Below are 22,237 nucleotides of genomic sequence, written 5' to 3'. Positions count from 1 at the left end.
GTCGGCCTTTGTCTTCAAGATTGATATTAGAGTGCCTGCCTTAAATGTGAGGAGTACCCCCCGCTGTCTTCCCCTTCGCATTTGCCTGTATGATTATTAAGTATTGTCTTAATTTTAACCTGTGTCGGTCCTGGAGTTTTATGTGCGTTTCCTGTAATGCGATTAGGTCGGGCTGGTGTGTGGTAAGAAGGCGTTCTAGTTTCCTTCTTTTGACGGGGGTATTCAGCCCCCTTATGATAAGTGTCAGACACCGGAATGTGATACCATTTTGTATTGCTTCTGTTTTTGGAATGCTCAGACAAAGTCATCCTTTTGAAATATTTTACTGCCCCCGTGTACTTCCTCGTTCCCCCAAACGTTTACCCACAACTTCTTACTTATCCCCTCCCCCACCGCCCAACTGTAACATAACATTCCCCCCTCCCCTCTCACCCTGGTGTAGACCGCCCTCACTAATCTCTCTTCGGACTCTGTCCTCAGAGGTGGCCAACTACTAGAACCAGTGATATGTGCAGGGTATCCTAAACCCCCCTCCATATATCTTTGGTTGATTCCAAGACAGGTGTATGCCGAACCCCAGCTTAACGATGCAGCATACATGCTCTATGATAGTTTACCTCAGTCAGCCGAATTGTCCTATTTTGTATGTGTCCTTATCGGTCACGGTGCTTGAGACTGATCGGCCAGGTGGGGGGGCCTTTCTGGCTTTTCCTGCATGCTCGTTCGATTGTTGTCCATTTCCAGTGTTGCGGCCCCGGGGAGCGTATGGTCGAGCTGTACTTGGTCCTGGTTGTTCGTCCAGTTCAATCTGCATTACCCGGGCCCAATCCTCAGTAGTTACCCGATGCTGTCTGCCTTCACTGCTGAATAGAAGGCCGAATGGGAAGGTCCACCTGCAAGCTACCTTTTTGGAATGCAAATGTTCCAGAAGCGCACGCATATCCCTTCTCTTCTGTAGCATCAGTTGGGAGAGGTCTTGAAAAAGGTGGATTTGGTTACCATTGACCGTGATCCGGCCGCCCTTCTGACTGCCCCAAGGATTTGCTCCTTCTGAGGATAGCATGCTAATGCAGCCAAGGTATCTCTGGGGCAAGCACCGGGATCCTGGCGTTTCAGACCCACTCTATGAATCCCATCTATAGGGATGGCCCCTCCCCTTCAGCATTCAAAAGATCTCTGAATATACATGTGACCTCGCTCTTCAGGTCTGTGTCCTGCACGGATTCTGGAAGATTTCTGATACGGATGTTGGACCTACGTGACATATTTTCAAGGTCCTCACAATGCAGTTCAATATTGTGTGTTGTTTTAGCCAGATGATCCAGTAGCTCGTCTGACTTTGTGGAATCAAGGGCCCGGTCTTGTAGCGCTTTTTCATTTGTGTTGGTTCTTTCCTCAAGAGAGGCGATGTCTCTTCTCATTTCTGACAAGGCAGACTTAAATTCACCTGTAAAGGTATTGAATTACGTTTGCAGAGAGGCAGAAAATATGTCCTGAAATCTAGGAAGCAGCGCTCTACATCTTCTTCAGAGGCCACCATGTTGGTTCCTGTACTGGTCTGATCTTCAGCTGACTCTCTTGTGAGGTCTGAGTTTGTTTGGGCCCCCTCTGACCTCAACACGCAGTTTCGGATTGGGTTTTCTTTGAGGGTGGATGGGTGTGTGGGCATCCACGCTGTCTTTTTCCCCCCTAGATCCTGGCATTGACTGCTATCTCCCCAGGAGAGTTTCTGCTGCCTCATGGTGATCTGTACGCCTTAAATGCTGCATGTCACGGGCTCACTGGGTTCCCCGAATCTGCTCTGAGCTTTGTCTCCTGTTGTGTAGTCCTGGCGGGTGGGGAGCTTCTCCCGTCTTAGTTCCTACAGATGTGCACCCCATATGGTACAAGCCCAGAACTCCCGACTCCTTCCGGGAGGAAGCACCTGTGCCCGAGTACCCCTATGTGTCTTGTGTTTGAGAAGCAGCGCCTCCCAGCCTCGCCCACTATCCATTAATGTCTGCCTGTGGGAGGAGGCGAAGCCCCCACGGGCGTGACCACGTCTGAAATTGTGTATTGCTTTGTTTTCCTGCAGTGTTACCAACTTGGCGACTTTCTTGCTATATTTAGCGAGAAGGTACGGCCCCCCTAGCGACTTTCTGTTAAAAAAGCAGCTAGCGATAAATCTAGCTACTTTTTTCTATTGGTTTGGAGACTTGCTTCATTTATGCAAGTTTCCAAACCAATAGAAAAAAGTGTTGTCATTCTCCAGTTTTCTAACAGGTGTAATGCAAAAACACACCCTGAACCTAAAAGGGAGGAGTTAACTGTTAATGATAACAATGTGTGCATGTGTTTCAGCAATGAGTGTTCTTCCGCCAAGGTGTTAAGTCACCAGTGTGGCAGGTAGCTTGGAAGACACAGGGGTGTGGTTAATGGGATGGACCAAAATGAAATAGTTAAAAGGGGAGGGGCCACAGTAAAAGCAAAAATCGTAGGGGGCAAGAGTAGGGGGGAGCCTCCACTCTCCTGTGCACATGAATGCTTGGCCAGCCTGGGTTTATTAATAATTGGTGTTGGCCGCGGGAACGGTCCCTCCGTAACCTCAGCTTCCTCCAGACATGGGCTTAGGACTAGCTGAGACCACCGTCTCCCTGCGAACAGGAGTTCCCTGCATTCACTTTGTGCTTCTCGGTGGAGACCAACTCTGCGTCGCTGCTGAGTCAGATGTGTATTTCGGATTACGCTTCTTCGTAAGACCACCAGAGTTGTATTGTTATCGCTTTGCTGCAAACTGGGTCTGCAGCTTTCTGCGCAGAGCGGGGCTTCTTTTGGGGTCAGAGCTCGACTGTCTGCGACTTTACTAACTGTCGGCCAATCCTGGAATCATGCATTGCTTTTTATAGCGATATTGGAAACACCCACCATCTCTGTACACAGTGGCCGTTATTGTTGGGCTAATTTTTAACTTAACGCTGACTGTGCGGTTTTGCTTTCATTTTTAAAAGAATTGTGCTGTCTTTTCCAGTGCATTTGTTATTGTATTCAATTTAAAGTTGCATGTTTATATTTAATCAATTTCTCTGATTTACTAAACGGTTCTCTAATGCTCTATTCTTTTTCATTTAGTTTGTTATATGCTTCATAGTCAATGTCACCACTCTGGTTAGCCTTGAAACTTTCACAATTATTTCTGACAACGGTGACATAGGGCCTCATTACATGGAAGGCAGTAAGGGTTAACGGTCACCGGTATTGGTACCGGTGACCGTTAACCCTTACCGCCTTACTACGAGGTCCCTTTGCGGGTAGGTATTTTAACGCCTGCTGTTTAGCAGGCGTTAAAAACCAACCCGCAAAGGGACCAGGGTGCTAATTACGGTACCGCAATTTGCGGCACCGTAATTAGCGCCTTCCCCATTCCCATAGAGCCCTATAAAATGGGAATGGGGAAGGGCAATGGGGTAAGGGGGAATTACCGCCCCGCCAACCTTGGAATAGAGCGGTAATTCCCCTTTCCACCAAGGCGGTGCCGGTATTTTACCGGCATGGACCAAGGTGCTATTAGCCTACCGTGTAACGAGGCCCATAATCTTGTTTATTTTTTTTAATTTTAATAAAATGTAATGGAAAAAATGTAATTCTTACGATTCAATTAAAACCAAATTATTCAAAATTGTTCATGAACACACTATGTATTTCAACATAAGTTCAATTTCTGTTTCTCGTAACATTATTAGTCCAACATTGTAACTAAGTTGAGCATATCCTTGTCTGTTTGCGCCCTGATACTCCAGGGTATGGCGCGCTATACAAATAATAAACTAAACTAAACTAAACATATGATTTTCTGAAACAGTTGTTCCAACAAGAGCAATTTTTTAGACAATTGTGTAAAATCCAAATATTGATTTTTTTTAAACCATGTTTTTATTCGTTTTTCAAAAACGATACCATTCATTGATCTTTGTATACAACATTTAACTGCGCCCCCCCCCTCACCCTCCTCTCTCCGGAAGAATTTTGTCCATTGTCTTTCTTTCGGGAAGTCGCTCATTCAACTTCAGCTGCTTCAGTTGAAGAGGTCCAGAATCCTTATTTTGTGTGGGCACCATTCTTCTTTGTAGTCTGTTTGGAGATACTCCTGAGCCATGCCCCAGTCCATTCTAAACTTTTGATGTTCCCCCTGAATAGAATAAGTTATTCGCTCCATGGTTAGGTATGTCCATACTCATCTCGTCCAATCCACTGCGAGTGGGGGACTTTTTCGTTTCCATTTATGAGCTATTTTCATCCACGCCCCTATCAACAGACCCATAAGGTTCTTTTTCTGAGTCACGTTCCACTGTTTGTCCCTGGGGTCCCATAGGCCCCCTGGCCACACTTCTTCCCCTATGCTCTCCGCCCCTGGGAACATTCTCTGCATTTGGGTTTTCACCTCTCCCCAGAATATACTTGGGCTCGGGCAGTCCCACCAGATATGTCGCCAATCTCCTCGACCTCCACATTCCCTCCAGCATCTATCTGGGGAGGTACTATACATTGTATGTAGTCGTTCTGGCGTAAAGTGCCATTGCAGCATCATTTTCATCCACATTCCCCTGGTTTGGATGGCTTTTGTCAGCTTCGGTATTGTGCCCCATATGTATTCCCACCTGTCCATGGGGAGTGCATTTTTGAGCGTTTTCTCCCACCTTTTTATGTATTGCCACTTTACTGTTTCCGCTTGTGCGTTTAGGTATTTGTATGTGTTGGAAACAAACTTGCATGTACCCACCTTCTCCTGTGAACCCATACACACATTCTATAAAGTTTTTATACTTTAGTAGGTTATAGTTCAATCTATATCTATTTGAAGTATGTTTTTCAAAAATCAATAGAGCAATTGAAGCATGATCTGAAAGACCATGGGACCAATTTCAGACCCATCATTATTTTACTCTGACATTCCATCCGCTTTTCTCCGCTGTCCTGGAATGTCCCAGGGATACGGGTAATGGGACAGGAGTGGCTTGCTGCAGTATACAATTAGGAGTTTCTGGTGGTACCAGCATGGGCATGCCCCCATGCAGCAGCTCCCCCATGCGCACTCCCAACCATGAGTCGCCTTCTCCACGTCGGACGGGAAGGAGCCAACCGTTACTGCTGCGCCACGTTGCACGATACCTCCCTTTGTACATGCCCAACGGGTTCAAGTGCTACGCAAGTTGTCCAGGGAGTTTCTCTTTAGCGGACCTGCACAGTTGCTGTCTAACCTGTTTTGGGCAGTCACACATGTGTTCCTGGGAGAGGGGGGGATCGCATAGGGCAGGAGTGTGGTCACGGAGTATCTTTGCTGGTACTACTAGAAACGTTTCATTGTATGCTGTAGCCACAGGCTCCGATCCCATCCCCTGATGCCATTTCGTAACTGTTTGTTGGGAAAGCATATTCTATTCTAGAGTGTGGAGCAAGCTGAGGTGGAATACGCCCCCAATTTATATGCCTGGATTTCTGAACAGAGATGCAAGCTAATTTATGCTTGAGCTGGAAAATAGCAAATTCTACATGTTCCATCCATAGGTCGGTATAGGGGGATACAACAGACACCTCCCATGATTAAAATGTTGTCTCCTGCATATGGCCCAGTGCCCCACCTTTTCCATAATAATTGCATGTAAAAGCATAGACATTAATGAGCCTGCAGTTCCCTTCATAAAATTAGGATATAAATATGCAACATGACAAACCTTCTTGCTTTTTCTTTAGCTATTGAGAAAAGTGCATGTTGGGATGGAACCTACCTACACAGGACAGGAATCCTGAGCACGCCCCTTGCAGGGACAGGACCCACAGAGCACAGCAAATAGACTCTGCTACCTCTCCATCCTCAAGGTGCAGCTGAAGGACGTCGCAGAGGACCTTCACAGCACCCTCCGATGCCAAGCATTTCCGAGTGCTTTCTGTATAATGCACAGAAATATAAAACAAATGGTCCATTGAGCAGGTGCATCCTCAAGGTAATTAACATATAAACACACAGCCATAGCATTAGAATCTATAGAGCCACATACAAATCCTGCAATATTTTGACTGTTAATTCATCCATTAATCATTTTGAAATACAAAGTGCAACAGTTCTGGGGTGCAATTTACCCCTCCCAGGTTTTTGCGTCAGCTGTCAAGCTGAATGTGTTTCTGCAATACAGCATATACAGCCACCAACTACTGATTTAATCAGAGAAACACACATCGTCAACTTTTTAAGTATATATTCTTCTGTTTTATTCTCACGTAGAAGGTTGCTTTGCTTTACTACTGTCAATAAAAAGCACAAACTTGTGTTAAAGAGAGGTAACATTGCTTCAAGAGTTTACAAACATGCAGTTGATTGCAACGACGTAACTGTGGTACTACTGGAAACTTGTCAGAAATATTAGGTTCAGAGATGAGTGAAAGTAGATGGATCAATTTATGCAGGAACATTAAATGAACTTCACTAAACCTGGGAGAACGTGTTAGGCAGATTAAAATATTGATCAGAGTATAATGGACACTGCAAAACGTGTGAAAGAGGCTTAAAAGGCTGAGAAATGTGTTGGCAATGCAATCACAGGTTGGGTTCATTTGAAATTATGATGTGGGAATGCTGTGGGGTGAGGGAGTTTTGGAAAGAGGTCACAACTATGAACAATGTACTGATTCTTTGTATTGAGCATGATTTTCCACTGATTGTTCTGGGAAAGGCAGAACAGGTTGCAGATTGGTCTTACCCACAGAAATGTTGGTTTTTTAGGATATCTTTATCTGCGAAGAAAATTATTTTGCGTGACTGGAAAAGTGAACATGTGCCTTCAGGGTCAGCATGGCTGGAGGACTTGCAGAGAATGTCTCTAATGGAAAATATGTTAATGCACAGGGAAAAGAAAGGCAACCTTTGCGTGGAAATTTAGGAAAGATTCCTGGATTTATTAAGAATCTGCTTTGTTAAAGAGTTAATGTTCTGTATATGTTGACATTGGTGAAAACCGAATTTGCAAAACTGGTGAAGGGGGGTTTTGGAGGTTGGGTTTAATTTATGTTCTAAACTCTGCTTTGTTGTTATGTTTTCTGTTGTTTGATTGGCGCTCAATACAAATGTGAATACAAAAAGAAACTGGATACCCCACCTTGCCTGTATGTTAGGCAGGCAGCCCTCACCTATAAGTTGGTATTCTAAATGTTCATTCTGTGAAAAGTCTGTATAAACTGTAGCACAGTAAAATAAAATACAATTAAAAATAATGTTCACTTTAAGACAGTTACTTTAAGGTGAAGTGGGCTAGCACTGGTGTTGGAGTAGGGAATGTTATGTTCAATATTTAATTGTTGTTTCTTTAACGTTTCAGCTAAGTTTGTAAAGCTTTATTGCTTTAGATTGGGCAACTGTGGCACTAGTTTGTCTCCAGACTTTGCTTTCTTCCCTGTGTCCTCTCAGGTGGGGTCAGGAGCTGTAGGTAGTCTGATTACATTTGGGCTATTAGTAACTACCCCATCGTAGCCATATCATCAAGTCCCTCCCAGATCATCCCGCACACCACATTCCCACTCCAACTCCATGTTTGACTTTTTGTGCGTTTACTCTCTTGCAAGTCAGGGTATGAGAACCTTGGGGTGAGCTGCAAGTGCGCGTCTTAAATAATTCCTAAGTTATGGGAGGTGCTGTTAGAAAGCCAGAAACAACATGGCCACAATGGTTCGCGCTCCCACAGAGCACCGACATATCCTGTTCAAGTCAATCCTGCAGTAATTTCTCACAAACCTCCTCATCCTATGAACATGGAGGCTTAGAGTGCCACAAGCATTTGGAGGAGCAGTCTGGAATCTGAGACTGCATTAAGGACCCAGATTCGGGCCCTTCTGCTGTGAGTACTGGTATAGTGCCAGCCACTGGTGGTGGGCTTGGGTTCAGGATTCGACCTGACTGAGGTGGCTGGAGATGAAAATAGTGCAGATGTCGGAGAGCACAACTGATCCGGAGGGCATAGATTAGTGGGTCTGCGGTTCAGGAGAGAGTTGAGAGCACTGCTTAAATTCTGGATTCTAGGTATCTGAAGATGAGGTCCCAAAGCCTAGACTGGAAGGAGGAAGGCGTGGTGCCATTTCCTCAGATGCTCTCATCAGCCCACCTATTCTCATTCACTTTTCCTTTATACCCTTCTAGCCATACCATCTTTTCTCCAAAACTCAGCAACAAGAAGAAACCAAACAAGGCCTGAATATGGCCTACAAAGGATGAGCGCCAATACTATAACTCAATGCTATTCATGGGATACAACTAGAGAGCGTATGATCGAAGAAGTTTAGAAATATGTAAACTCAAGATTCTTTGTCTGTTGCCGTGGAAGTGGTTTAGAGTATTATAATAACTACCTTTGGTTTAAGATGATTGCTAAGATTTGCATCAGCTGAACCTTGCTAAATAATTGTGACGCTGTTTCCCAGCTGCTGTCCCCTTATCTTGTTTACCTGTAAACATGTATAATCTAAAGGCATTAAGGGAGCCACTGCGCCCTTGTTGAAATGTTCGTTTCTTTGAAATGCCTCAATAAAAAAACTTTCAAATTCCAAAGCCTAGACTATAATGAGGGTCCTACTCCATATCCGCCGGTAGGGAGAAACAGCAGGAGAAGCAACTTATCCAAGCAGAGACCTGATGGAGGTGAGACCAGCGGCAGACCTGAGGTGTGCATGTCCAGGTTTTGTTCTAACTGAGGCCGGCATACATAGCCTTTATGAGGGACTCGGATCCACAACTTGGAAGTGATACAAAAGTATAGGCCTGGAGGTCCTGTGGGAGTACCAGGTGTTTAGTGCCACACTGTGACTCTGTCAGAGTTCTGCCCACTTAGGACCCTTGCAGTGGTGACCACCGTGCCAGCGCAGCATGGAGGAGAGTGGGCTGGCTGGGTTGCTGACCTGGAACAAGTGCTCTGACATTGGCGACTTGGAGCGGAGTGTTTCCGGGTGCACTGAACCGGCAGATATCGTATTGATGTCGGATGGCGAAGCCTTCAGTAGATGGAATACTTGAGCCCTTTTCATTTTGAAACGAAAGGGCTTTCCTTCTGATCAGAGTGGTGGATAAATGGCCTCAAGCTGGTTTCTTCCTCTGGATCGCTCTTAAGGCTGGTGTGTGCTGGGTGCCTATATTGCCCGGTGGATCATTTTACCATGCTGCACCTGAACTAGCCGAAAAGGCCAGTGAGATCCTCCCATGATAGTTTTTTTTTAAAAACTTTATTTACACAACATCCATAACAAATCCCAATACAATCAGCGTATATCAAATAACACATGAAAAAAAAAAACACAAGAAAAGCACAACATTTTACACAGTACTATGTACACAGTGAGATATACAATACCCTAAATCCCCAACATCTCAAATACATCTCTCAATTACCCCCCCCACCAAACAACTATAATGTCAATTTAAAACAACTGCAAAAATCTAACCCATATTTTCTCAAACAACGCCAATTTATCAAGACTCCTATACATCACTCGCTCCATATTTGCCAATTCATGCATCTCAGACAACCACGTCTCCACATTCAATGTCAAAGCATTCTTCCAGTTCCTCAATATAATTCTTTTACCAGTCATCGCCCCTCTGAACAACCACTTCTTCTCACTTTGAAGTGACATCATCCAAAGACTCATCACTCCCCAATATGATCACACTAAAATCCAAGACCGGGAGACCAACAATCACTTCATCACACACACGTCCAATCTCACCCCAAAACAGTCTCACCAGCCTACAATCCCATAGCAGATGTTCCATCGTACCAATCTCACATGAACATCTCCAACAATCTGCACTCTCCAACAACCCTCTGTTACACATTCTCTCAGGCGTCCAATAAATTTGATTAAGAATTTTAATCCGTCTCGATCTTTCCGTGAGTCTTTTTTTTTTTTATTTTTTATTGTTATAACTGAACTGAATCAGCTTTACAATATTTCAACATTATCAATTCTACATTTCCATATTTCTAAACAAAAAAGATATAAAAGGTATATAAAAAAAAAAAAAAAAAAAAAAAAGTACCTGCATACATTCAATAGAGTTAAATTGACTATCACCGTTAGACCATACATTAGAAGGGGTCATCTGATCAAACATTGTAAACATTGCAAACACTGCCGTAGGGATTTTGGTAGAGTAAAATAAAATAAGAAAAGGGGAGATGACATAGTTTTTAAAATTAAAAACGCTTGAAATAGTTACACTTAAGCCGCAATCAAAAAAAAAAAATAAAAAAGGAAAATAAAATAAATCACCTGAAATAGAGGTCAGAGTCACCTCATGCCCCTTTAGCACTTCACTTTAAAAATCAATAAAATTGCTCCAAGCTGCCTTACAATTTGATTCTTTACAAAATCCCTTCGATTCTTAGGATCTGATTGGTCAGATCATGCCCATCTCTGCAGGATCAACATCTGTTGTGTATATGTACTTAACATTTCAGATATACGGACAATAGGTCATCTTTTAATCAGTTTCTTAATAAACATCATCTTTACCAAAGTGTGCTCATCTAACTATTTCCTCATTATTCTCTTCAATCGGGGTTTTCTCCCTCATTTTATCTTTCTTCCTGATTACTTGTCATCTAATCTTAGATCATTTAAGAAAGCAATAGTAGCAAGCCTTAAAGTGGTTGTACGTCCACAATAAATTAGCCACCAAAGGGATTCTGTTGTGATTTGTGTGTATTCATACAACAGTGGTTTAAAATACAGCTCCTGTTTTTGTTTAAGAGCTACACATTCTGTGAGAAGATGGCATAAAGTTTCCGGTATATCATTAATCTTACAGAACCGGCATACATTTCTCTCATTTGTTATCAATTTGCGTTTGGCTTCCAAATCTCTTGTCTCATAAGTTAAACCTCAATCTCATGAATTTCTTTCTGTGTTCATACGACGGAGATCTGAGTAGGTACGGTTCCACTACAGCACACCTTTTATGTAAAAAGGCGTTTTTCGGGAAGTCGAGATAACTCATACATGTCTCTCGGGTGCGAGACCAATCTTGAATAAATATCTTAGTTTTTACTCTGCCTGGGTTCATAATAAGATCATCTAGAGAGAGTTCAGCTTCCGCAAGAGCTTCAATTGTGATATGGCGCCATTTCATCATAAACTGATCGTTGGTTGTAAATACATAATCGGCAAGCGTGTTTAACAGTTTATGTCTACCAGAGGCTAAAATGCATTTGCTGAATAGTGATATCATTTGCCAGGTGTAACGCGCATATAAAGATATCAGCCCTATTTCAGTCCTAATCCAAGCTATAGGTACACATTTTGGTAGACCTAGAATTCGTTTCCAGAATTTACTCTCATAGCGCTGCCATATATTTCTTACTATATAAGGCTTTGTTTCTGATCCGTAGAGTAACACTGGGGTTACTTTCTGCTTAAAATATGTTAGCGCCGGGATAATAGTGAATTTACCATATTTGCCCTGAATAATTAGGGCCTGTGAGATCATCATATCCAATTTCATATTAAGGTTCTGCAAGAATATTTTGTTACTTGGACCATCACGAACAACTCCTAGATATGTATATTGCGTTACTCTTTCTAGAGCCTGGTCTTGTAAGCTCCACTTAAGTGTTTTTTGTTTCTTATTTCTAGGTCCTCTTATAGTTGGATTACAGATCATTACTTTGGTTTTATTCATGTTTACAGTTAGCATGTTCTTAGTAACATATCTTGCAAGTGCATCAAGCAGGTTTTGTAGGCCGCGGGGTGTCTTTGATATTAGTACCAAATCATCTGCATACAGCAAAGCGGCAATTGGTTTCCCTGCCAATTTTGGAGCATCGGACATTACTTCCTTAAAGGCTTTGCATATATCCGAGATGAAAAAATTAAACAGGGTAGCTGCCAATATGCAGCCTTGTCTTAGCCCTCTATAAGTTGTAATATCCGAGGTAAGCAGGCCTTGTAAATTCAGTCTCACTCTTATGGTGGTTTCAGAGTGTAGCATATTAATCAGATTGATTAGGTACAAGGGACATTCTTCACGGTCTAATTTATCCATTAGTATAGATCTTACCACTGAATCAAATGCCGCTCTAAAATCGACAAACACAAAATAAAGCGGTTGTTTTTGCATACTGTGATGTTGAATTAGAGCAGTAATTGTCATCAGATTTATTGACGTCCCTATGCCTGGTACAAATCCTGTTTGATGCGGATCTTGTTTCTCGCATGCTTTAACCCAATTGTTAAAGTCTCTCAGGATAAACCTACAAAAGATTTTACCCGGTATGTCCAATAGTGCTATGGGTCTATAGTTAACTGGTTTGGATCTATCGCCTTTTTTAAAAATAGGAACCACCACGGACGATTTCCAGGATTTTGGAATACAATTGGTTTGTTGTACGTGTGTAAAGATATTATATAGGATCATGGCCCAGATCTCAGGGTGCTGTTTCATCATACAATTGGTTAGGCCATCAGGGCCCGGAGCTCTTGAGTTGGTGGCTTTTAAGATATACATCAATATATCTTCTCTAGTTATTTGTAATAACTTCATATTATCGTTTGCTGACACAGGGCTATTTTGCTTGACCTTTGGATCAGCATAAAGCTCTGTGTAGTAATGAACCCACACTATTTCAGGTACCCCATTGATCTGTACCGGGCCCTGTTTCAAATGTGTAGCCGCATTAAGAAGGGCCCAAATTTGGGCTATATTTTTAGTCATAATTTCTTTAAGAATTTCTTCCCCATCAGTCTGATATAAAATGCATCTATGTAGGCGTACCCATGCTGTATATGCACGTTGAAGCTTACGAATTGTATCGAACCTTATACTTGTTGGCAGTAATAGTGCTACTTTCTTATCTCGTCTCAATGTTGCTTTCCGTTTTTACACCTGTTCATTTGGACAATGTCTGGGCGCAAAATACGTATGCGTACATGTCGTCGAGTGCACTCTAAACATTTGGAGTGTAACATTATATGGCTCTTTAGTCCACAAGTTACCCATCTGTTTTCCCAATAGTTCTTTGTTCAATTCAGTCAGCGAGAGGTCATTCCACTTAAATCGTGTTCTAGAGTTGTTTGTTGTTAGATGAGTTACATAGCGTTCTGTTTCCGTAATTAAAGGTTCTTTTATACAATTCCATTGAACAGTTAACATGGAGTGATCACTCACTTTCTGTGGTATCACTTTAAATGTAACAATATTTTGGAACATAGTTTTATCAGTATAAATGTAATCAATAGTAGAGCCACTAGACCCCCTACGCCAAGTTTGACTAAAAGGTATATCATCAGGTATAGCGCCATTAAGCATCATCATATTTCGATTGCACATCACATTCGCCCATGTTTCATACATTGGTCCTTTTTTCATATTGGGTACTTCCATACATTGCATATTTAGGTCACCTGCGAGAATAACATTCGTTATTTCTGGGGCCATGGAGATTAGATTAAAGAGATTCTCCAGTTCTTTAATAAACGTCTTATCAGTTATTGCAACTGGATTCCGGTAAATATTAATGATAGCAAAACACCCACCAGCGTAAGAGATTTTAACTAGTTGCATAAATATATTAGGGGCCGCCCATGGGGTGATAGATAGTCCTCTTCCCATTTTAGTGGCAATCAACAGCCCAGCCGATGGTCTTCCTTTTTTATTTGCTTTGGCAGCCACGAAGGCTATTTCGTGATTGTTCCATACTGGACAATCCACCAGCCAAGTTTCTTGTAGAGCCACTATATCGTAATCATTCAGTGTGTTGCCATCTTCTACCAGGAGATGGGTATGACCACAGGAATTCCAGCTAGCTAATGTCAACATGACAACTTGTCGCTCCTTGCATTATGATCTTTGATGATCATTTCTATATCCATTATTCTCTGGTCTTTTTATCATCCTATTTGGATCTCCTATACTTTGCTTGTTGTAAATGTTTAGAGTTCTGGTAGTTACAGTATCATTTGGGGCTTGTATTTGTTCAGAGTTCATTTTAGTTGATAGGGTTGTAGGGTCAACTGCTAACAGAAATCCCATGGTAAACAGTTCCATCCGTGCTTGCCAAATGGTATTTCTTACAAGATTGGATGAAATCCATAAACGTACGGCATCTAACTTCTCCTCATTTAAAAATTCAACTTGTTGTATATCAGTTGATGAGATGTCTCTCAGCTCTTCAATGTCTTCAAATATTGTTAACACACTTGTTCTATTTAGGTCATACGATATATATGGCGCAGGGCGACATTTAAGGATGAATCTATGAAATAGTTTAGGATCGAGTGCGTGTTTTAGTTTCCTTTCTACCTCTCCATTCCCGCGTTCTATCTCAAATCGTGAGTTGGATTCACCTTTCTTCTCACTAGTTTGTGTTACGTTTGATTGAAATGTTGGGATATTGTTAGTAAATTGCACTTGACCCTTCTCCACTCTGGTGTTTATTAAAGGAACTTGTTCTTGTTTCCATCTTATATATTCATCGATCGATCTTTGAATCGTCTCTCTAATATCTTTCATAATATCTACAGGCAGTTCTTTAGTTAATATAATGCTTGGATTTCCAGTCATTGTTATATCACTGCTCTTTAAAGGATTTTCTTGAGCAGCTCCCACCAGGGCTGCTGTAGGTGTAGCATTAGTTGCCGGATTACTCACAATTCGTTGTGCTTGCAGTTGTTCCTCAATCCCTTTTTTAGCTAGTAACGACACTAAGTGATCTAATGGTGCATAGTCATTGGAGGGTGCAGCATTGGGAAGTTGACTGGAAACCGGTTCTCTAGTCTGTCTTAAGTTAGTACGGTTAACCTTTGCCCCTTTCATACCAGCGGCTCTAGTTTGAGTGTCAATTTGCAGTCGCTTCAAAAATTGGTTAGTGGCGGCTTTCGTAGATCTTGAGGTATTATTTTGATTCTTAGTTTTTTTTTTGGTATTATTAGTTTTAGAGACAACTTTCTCATTTTGGTTAAATCTAGAATCAAATATGTTGTAAACGCCGTTCCCATCACCAATAAAACTCACGGCAGTTTTGTCTACATTCGTTTTAGCAGATGTAGGGTAATCTACTGAGACCAATTTGCTGTTAACATGAGAAGGATTTTCTGTTGATACCCGTTCTTTGTTGACGAATGCAGTGTGCTCTACTAATGTTGGAGCACACTTAGCTGAACCACTGGGAACTTCTACATCTTCGATTGTAACTGGGCATATGATAGCATCAAATAAGGGCAAGGCCATTATTACATTGGCAGATTTGTCATTCCCAGTTATCTCAGGTGTCACTGGCATACATTCACACATTCTCTCATCTTTGGAAATCTTGCATATTTCCTGAGCACCCTTATCTATGTAGCTAGACATTTTGTCTAATTTCTTGGTGATCACTTCTAGTTGTTCAGCCTGCCGATTTAATTTTATGTCTAGGGTCTCAAATAATTTAAATAAAGACATGATCGATACATTTATGGCATTCAGTGTTATTTCGACCAGCGAGACATTGTTGTTTTGTCTGGCATTAGTGTCTTCTATTTTCCCCGAGTTCATATTTACTTTCTTGTAAGGGGCACGTGGAGTTGGGTACACAAAGGATGACGTCAGATCTCTTGGACACTGTGTATGTTGATCGAAAAGACACGGCGAACCATAGAGACTACCATCATTTCCTTTAGTTCTGTCATTAACAATGGGGGATTCAGACCTCTCCATACAAGTTCCCTCTTCATTGCTGTTGGAATCATCTATATTAGGTCTATTTGACCCAATGGGACTTTCAATAACTTCCTGCGCCTCTTCGTTCGCGTTGCCACAACCAACCCCCATTGTGTGAGGCTGCGACTCCAAATGGCACAGAACACTGGGGTTTTGTGTGGTTAAATCAATCAGGGGACATTCCACTGTTCCATTAGACTCTTGTTGGGTTATGCATATCTCCTCAGCAATAATAGTGTCTGAAATAGAAGCGTTGAGATTTATAAGTTTCGGGTTCCGTTTTAGTAGACCACTCAGATCGAGTGTCAATACACATAGGGGAAGGTTGCTCCAAATCATCTCTGAGTGAACAGAACCCTCTTATATCACCACTACGATTCCTTTGCTCTGGTAACGTGGTAGGCATGCCTCCTAGTTTTTTTTTAAGGGCGATGGTCGGAGAGGATTTGGGAGTTACAGCCTTAAGATTTACAGAGGCTCTTGTAACGACAATGTTAGCAGGCATCCCAGACGTCAGAGTGTATGTGATTCCTTTCATTCCAACAGTTATCAAGTTATTGATAATCGGCAAATAAACAAAACCGCTCAATATTTGATCTAAGTTGGCAGCTCTCGTCCAATCACAATCGTCTTCACAGTGGTAGTAACAATCTCTAATATGAATTACCAGGGCACATATGAAATATCCGTTTACACAGTTACCTAGAGAATAACACAGGGAGTTACTTTTACAGCCCTGCGTTATCTCATAAGGGCCCTAGCTAAGTTAGCTCACTGTTCAATCAGGGATGATAGCGATCCGGGCAGTCACCAACTTCCTCCCACCAGGGCAGACTCCAGGGCAGATCAAGTTGCTTACCGCATACCAGCAGCCAAACAGCATAAAACAGCGTTCTAATGCGCCCTTCACTCCAACGGGCTTAACGCCACAAGGGCGCTCAGGTCAGCCTTTTAGCCTACTTCCGGGAGGGCGTGGCTTGATGACGTGGGTTGTTAGGGACGCTCTCCTCAACTGCTACAGCTCCAGCTGTAGTCTTACGCGAATCGGCGCGTCTCCGCAAGGAAAGTGTGATGGCTCAGGTCAATTTCAAACAAGCTCGGGAGGAGCTGCAATGGCACCAGGCAGCATAAAACAACGTGCTAATGCGCCCTTCACTCCAACGGGCTTAACGCCACAAGGGCGCTCAGGTCAGCCTTTTAGCCTACTTCCGGGAGGGCGTGGCTTGATGACGTGGGTTGTTAGGGACGCTCTCCTCAACTGCTACAGCTCCAGCTGTAGTCTTACGCGAATCGGCGCGTCTCCGCAAGGAAAGTGTGATGGCTCAGATCAATTTCAAACAAGCTCGGGAGGAGCTGCAATGGCACCAGGCAGCATAAAACAACGTGCTAATGCGCCCTTCACTCCAACGGGCTTAACGCCACAAGGGCGCTCAGGTCAGCCTTTTAGCCTACTTCCGGGAGGGCGTGGCTTGATGACGTGGGTTGTTAGGGACGCTCTCCTCAACTGCTACAGCTCCAGCTGTAGTCTTACGCGAATCGGCGCGTCTCCGCAAGGAAAGTGTGATGGCTCAGGTCAATTTCAAACAAGCTCGGGAGGAGCTGCAATGGCACCAGGCAGCATAAAACAACGTGCTAATGCGCCCTTCACTCCAACGGGCTTAACGCCACAAGGGCGCTCAGGTCAGCCTTTTAGCCTACTTCCGGGAGGGCGTGGCTTGATGACGTGGGTTGTTAGGGACGCTCTCCTCAACTGCTACAGCTCCAGCTGTAGTCTTACGCGAATCGGCGCGTCTCCGCAAGGAAAGTGTGATGGCTCAGGTCAATTTCAAACAAGCTCGGGAGGAGCTGCAATGGCACCAGGCAGCATAAAACAACGTGCTAATGCGCCCTTCACTCCAACGGGCTTAACCTCCGTGAGTCCCAGCGAGCACAACTTCACATTCACACACATGTTTTGTCATAAGCCCTCTGTGATATCCAATCCGATTCTCCTGCCCCATTCCTCTCTTAAAGAATCATTCCCCTGATAACACGACACAAATGCTTTATACAGGCGACTGGCCAGTCCCCCACCCGAACCCACCAAATTCCTTGCACACAGATCCAATGCAATTTTCCTCTCCAAATCCACAACTCCAATCGCACGTTTAAGCTTCACAAAATCAGAGGGTCTAAAGTTTTCAATACCATATTGTTGCTGCAATTCCCATGCATTCATCCAACGACCATTTGTAAACAGATCAGCAACCCACCTCACCCCACCCAGAAACCAATCTGCCCAAAAGACCACCTTGCCATCTATTTTGATAGCAGGATTTAGCCACACCGAGGCACCGGGCTCCCTCAAAGCGTCCACCTTCAAATAACGACACAAGCCCTTCCAGGCGCTCCTCATGTTATCCATCAGCAAATCATGCCCACAACTCTGTCTAGAGACCGAAGTCAACACAGCTCTTGGAGTAAGAGCCCATGGAAACTGGTTTCAGCCTCTACCCAGACATCTTGCAAGTCCTCCACAAATGGAACCAAAAATTCTGAAAAGAAAGCCAGGTGGTATGCCCTGAAATTCGGCACCCCAAGACCACCCCTATGCAATGGCAATTGTAACTTCCACAACTTCAACCTAGGGGGCTTTCTATCCCACAAGAACTCCTGCAGCATCCTGTCCAACTCTCTCCAAAAAGTCTCAGGGAACATCAAAGGGACCATACTCAAAACATAAGTAATTCTCGGGGTAGATATCATCTTTAAGGCATTCACCTTACCCCACAAAGAAAGATGCAAAAGACTCCATCTCTCAAGGCCCTTCCCCAAACCACTACACATGACCCGCGCATTTTCCTTAATCATGTCCCCTATCTCTGGAGTAAGCCAAACCCCCAAGTACAGCAATTTATCTGGACACCACCTGAAGCCCAAGTGCACCACAAACCTCCTATCAACTGAATGTGTCAAAGGCATAATCTCTGATTTCATCCAATTAATTTGGTAGCCAGAACAATGATGAAACTCTGCCACAACATCCATCAATGCCGGTATAGATTTCTTAAGATCACTAAGGACTAACAGCATGTCATCCGCAAACAGCCAAATCTTCTGCGCTATCCCCCAGCACGAATGACCAACCACGTCCTCCACCCTCCTGATAAACTCGGCCAGTGGTTCCAAAGCCAACACAAACAGAAGAGGTGACAGAGGGCACCCCTGCCTTGTACCTCTCTCCATTTTAATCCTCCCCGACCTCATACCATTGGTGACCACCTCCGCAGTTGGCTCACTATATAGCAACTTGATCCATGAAATAAACATCATACCAAAACCCATCTTGCCCAACACTGCGTAGAGGAATTCCCAATTCACTCTATATAACGCTTTCTCCGCGTCCAATGACAAAACAGCACTATCCCCCTCCTGACCACTCGCTTTCGATACAATACTCAAAATCTTCCTAATGTTACTGGAGGTCTTCCTACCCTTCACAAAACCAGATTGATCCACATGTATCACGGACGGAAGCAGACGCTCCAACCTGCAAGCCAGCATTTTCGCCAGAATCTTATTATCAACATTAACAAGACTAATGGGCCTACAACATGATAGTTTAATTGGTGGAGCGTGGTCTACTGAAACAAAAGGATGTGTATTGGCCTTGGCATATGGTCAGGAAGTATTGAAGCAAGGTATCATCATCTGCAACTAAAGTGATTATAGTGCACTATCTGGAAATCTCAATTTCTGAGGATGGATAAATCCAAAAACAGCAGAAGTTGTCCTTTGGATCCAATATCAAGAGGCATACAGGGCCACACTCCCGGGATCACAATACTAGTAAGCATGGGGAATCTTCTGCAAGCATGGACCCAGAGGTAACGTTGATCATCTGGGCTGTAAAATAGATTCTTTGTCATGTAAATGGACAATATGCAGGCTAAACTTGATCAGCCTGGACAGCGCCTGGATGAGGCTGAACAATGCATCTCATCAGTGGAAGACGCACATGCCATGTACACTAGCATGTGCTGAGATTAAATTCCCTTTTAAAGTAAGCTAAGAAGAATGGAAGGATGTTCTAGAAGGAATAATCAGCATCCTTGGTCGTGCCAAATGTGGAATGACCTGTTGAAAAAAAAGTTGTGGAACATCTTTGGTAGGGACTCCTTTCCAGTTTTTATTACGGAGCGAGTACATCAGGAGCTAGAGCCAAGACTGGTGCCTGGTGCCCTTGCCACGGCAATTATCGCAAGGCTCCGAAACCACTGTAACAGAGACAATATCCTGCATGAAACATGCGAGAGGGGCGCACTTAGATATCAGGACACAACCATATCAATTTTTCCAGAGTTCACTAACAGTCCAATCTGCTTGAAAGTCCTTTGCGAGGCTGAAGGTACAATTACATAAGATGTAACTTCAGTACCCCATGTTGTATCCAGCGAAGCTCAGGGTAATTTATCCAGGGTGGTAACCCTCCCTTTTTCACCACCCCGACGACTCAGGCAAAAGATTTTCTAATGGGATTGGGTAAAATCTCCCCTAAGGGGGGGGGGAGGGGTAAGGCTAGCTGATGTTGGCAATTCTGAAAACGAAGGCAATGACTGAAAATGCTATGCTTTGGGGGGGACAATTAGAAGAATTGCAAAGCCAGAGATCTAGCATTAGTATGTTTAGCTAATTATTTGCACAAAGGTTACTGGCTCCTTCATGAGACCTAATATTTTATTATGTCTGCAGGTTTGCATTTTAAATATTCCTTCAGGTGACCGGTTGTTCTTGCGGCACACTGGTAGCCCCTGAGTGTGTTCCATGTGTTTCATCTGTTGGGGGCTTCATTTTATGGGTCTATGTGAAATGGGTGGGTTCTGGTACACCGGTCTGGTTGGGGGAGGAGGAAGTGGGGCTGGTGTTTGTATTTTATTTTTTACTTTGGTCATAGTAAAGGTAAATGTGTTTTATGAATCGGATGCCTTTCATGGGTCCAGAATTTGTTGCGTCAACCCACTTACAGGCCTTGGAAACATGATCTTTGGGATGTGTGGAGAGAAGAACAACCGACTCAGGAGTATAGACTCTTTTCATATGTTCATGGGGTAGCCTCGGGATTGATATGATCTTGGTCTCCCAGGGGATGTTAAAATGGTCTGGTCGCTCTGATAATCCCCCCACACACTGTCAGATAATTCCCCATTCGTTTGCCTTTTTAAAATCCCTGGGAAGTACAGTCTGGACAAGGGATGGATGTTTAAACCCAATTCGGCCTGATGGAGCATTTAACGACTTGGTTCAGAAGGAAATTAAAGAGTTTCTTTTAGAAGATTGTGGGTTCAGTTTACTCTCTGGCTGTCGTTTTGGGAAATTTAAAGTGATTACACTTTGCCTATGAGTGGGTGGCAGTTAAAGAATTTGAGAGGCCCTATCAGGTATCCCAGGATGTTCGCCTGCTGGCTTAGATCAGAGCAGAGAATTCCTAAAAAGAGATTACATTTGTACTCCGAGAGGTTCAGTGTAGGGAGTATGGGGAAGGATTAAGGTCTAGCAGAACTTGAGCCTGGATGGTGTTTGGAACTAGGGATAGTGGTCTTATAGATGCTGTAAGATTGCTTGATGGATAACATAGTAGGAAAGATTAAGACATTAATAATACATTTTATGGCTTCTACTGGAACCTTTAGAAGTCCATGCTGAGCAAATTCACTGAGGGTATTGATGCTTTTCTGGATAAGGTTGGCCTTTTTTGGCTAGACGAGACCGAACGGCACATTTTGTATGCACCGATCTGGGAAGCAGAAGTCAAAAAGGCTATACTCAACCTTCTGGGTGTAAAATCTCCAGGTTCAGATGGAACCCTGCAAGAGTTGTACAAGCCTTTTTCAGAGCTTCTAGTACCCCAGTTTATGGCCATGGACATTGAAACTTTGGATAAAAGGACTCTCCCAGTTCCGATCAGGGAGGCTTTGATTACTGGCCTGTAAAATGGAGAAGACACCGGAACTGTGCACATTTTACCACTCCATATTCCTAATCAATGTGGACATTAAAACTTTTGCCAGAGTGCTGGCTAATAGACTTGTGCCAATACTTCCCTTTATTTCCAGACAGGACCAGGCAGGATTTAATCCCAACCAATTTACCTCCAATAACCTTGGAAGATTACTTTGTCTCATCTACCAACTCGAACCATCCTGTTGTGGCAGATATGTTAGATATCAAAAAGGCATTTGACTCTATTAAATGTCCTCTTCTATATGCCATTCTGAGGAGGATGTGACAGAGTCGTTTTTTTTTTTTAATCAGTGGTGGAGCTTTTATACTCTTCCCCTTGGCACGAGTGTGTATGAACAGCAGCATTTCCCCGTCATTTGAGTTGGAGCATGGGGCTCAATAGGGATGTCTGAGTAACCACTTCTCTTTACAGCAGTGATTGAACCAAATGCTGACTGTATTAGATCTAAGCACTCAGAACAGGGGTTGCAACTGTATATTCATAGGTGAATCATTTCATTATGCGAGGTCGATGTTATGCTATTC

At 43.3% G+C, this 22,237-nt stretch overlaps 1 protein-coding gene across 1 annotated transcript in view; it reads right to left on the bottom strand.

The window, feature by feature from the left end:
- The window catches only part of STKLD1 (serine/threonine kinase like domain containing 1), a 595,840-nt gene that overhangs the window by 164,484 nt on the left and 409,119 nt on the right, over positions 1–22,237 (bottom strand). Inside the window, exon 15 of the mRNA XM_069609351.1 lies at positions 5,763–5,921. Within this exon, the coding sequence (XP_069465452.1) occupies positions 5,763–5,921 (159 nt within the window). The remainder of the gene's footprint in view (positions 1–5,762; positions 5,922–22,237) is intronic.

This window comes from Ambystoma mexicanum, chromosome 8 (assembly GCF_040938575.1).
Source record: "Ambystoma mexicanum isolate Mex_15411 chromosome 8, UKY_AmexF1_1, whole genome shotgun sequence".
NCBI classification, from domain to species: Eukaryota; Metazoa; Chordata; class Amphibia; order Caudata; family Ambystomatidae; genus Ambystoma; species Ambystoma mexicanum.
Note: the sequence above shows the minus strand (reverse complement) of the source record. Positions and strands in the feature narration are given on the sequence as shown.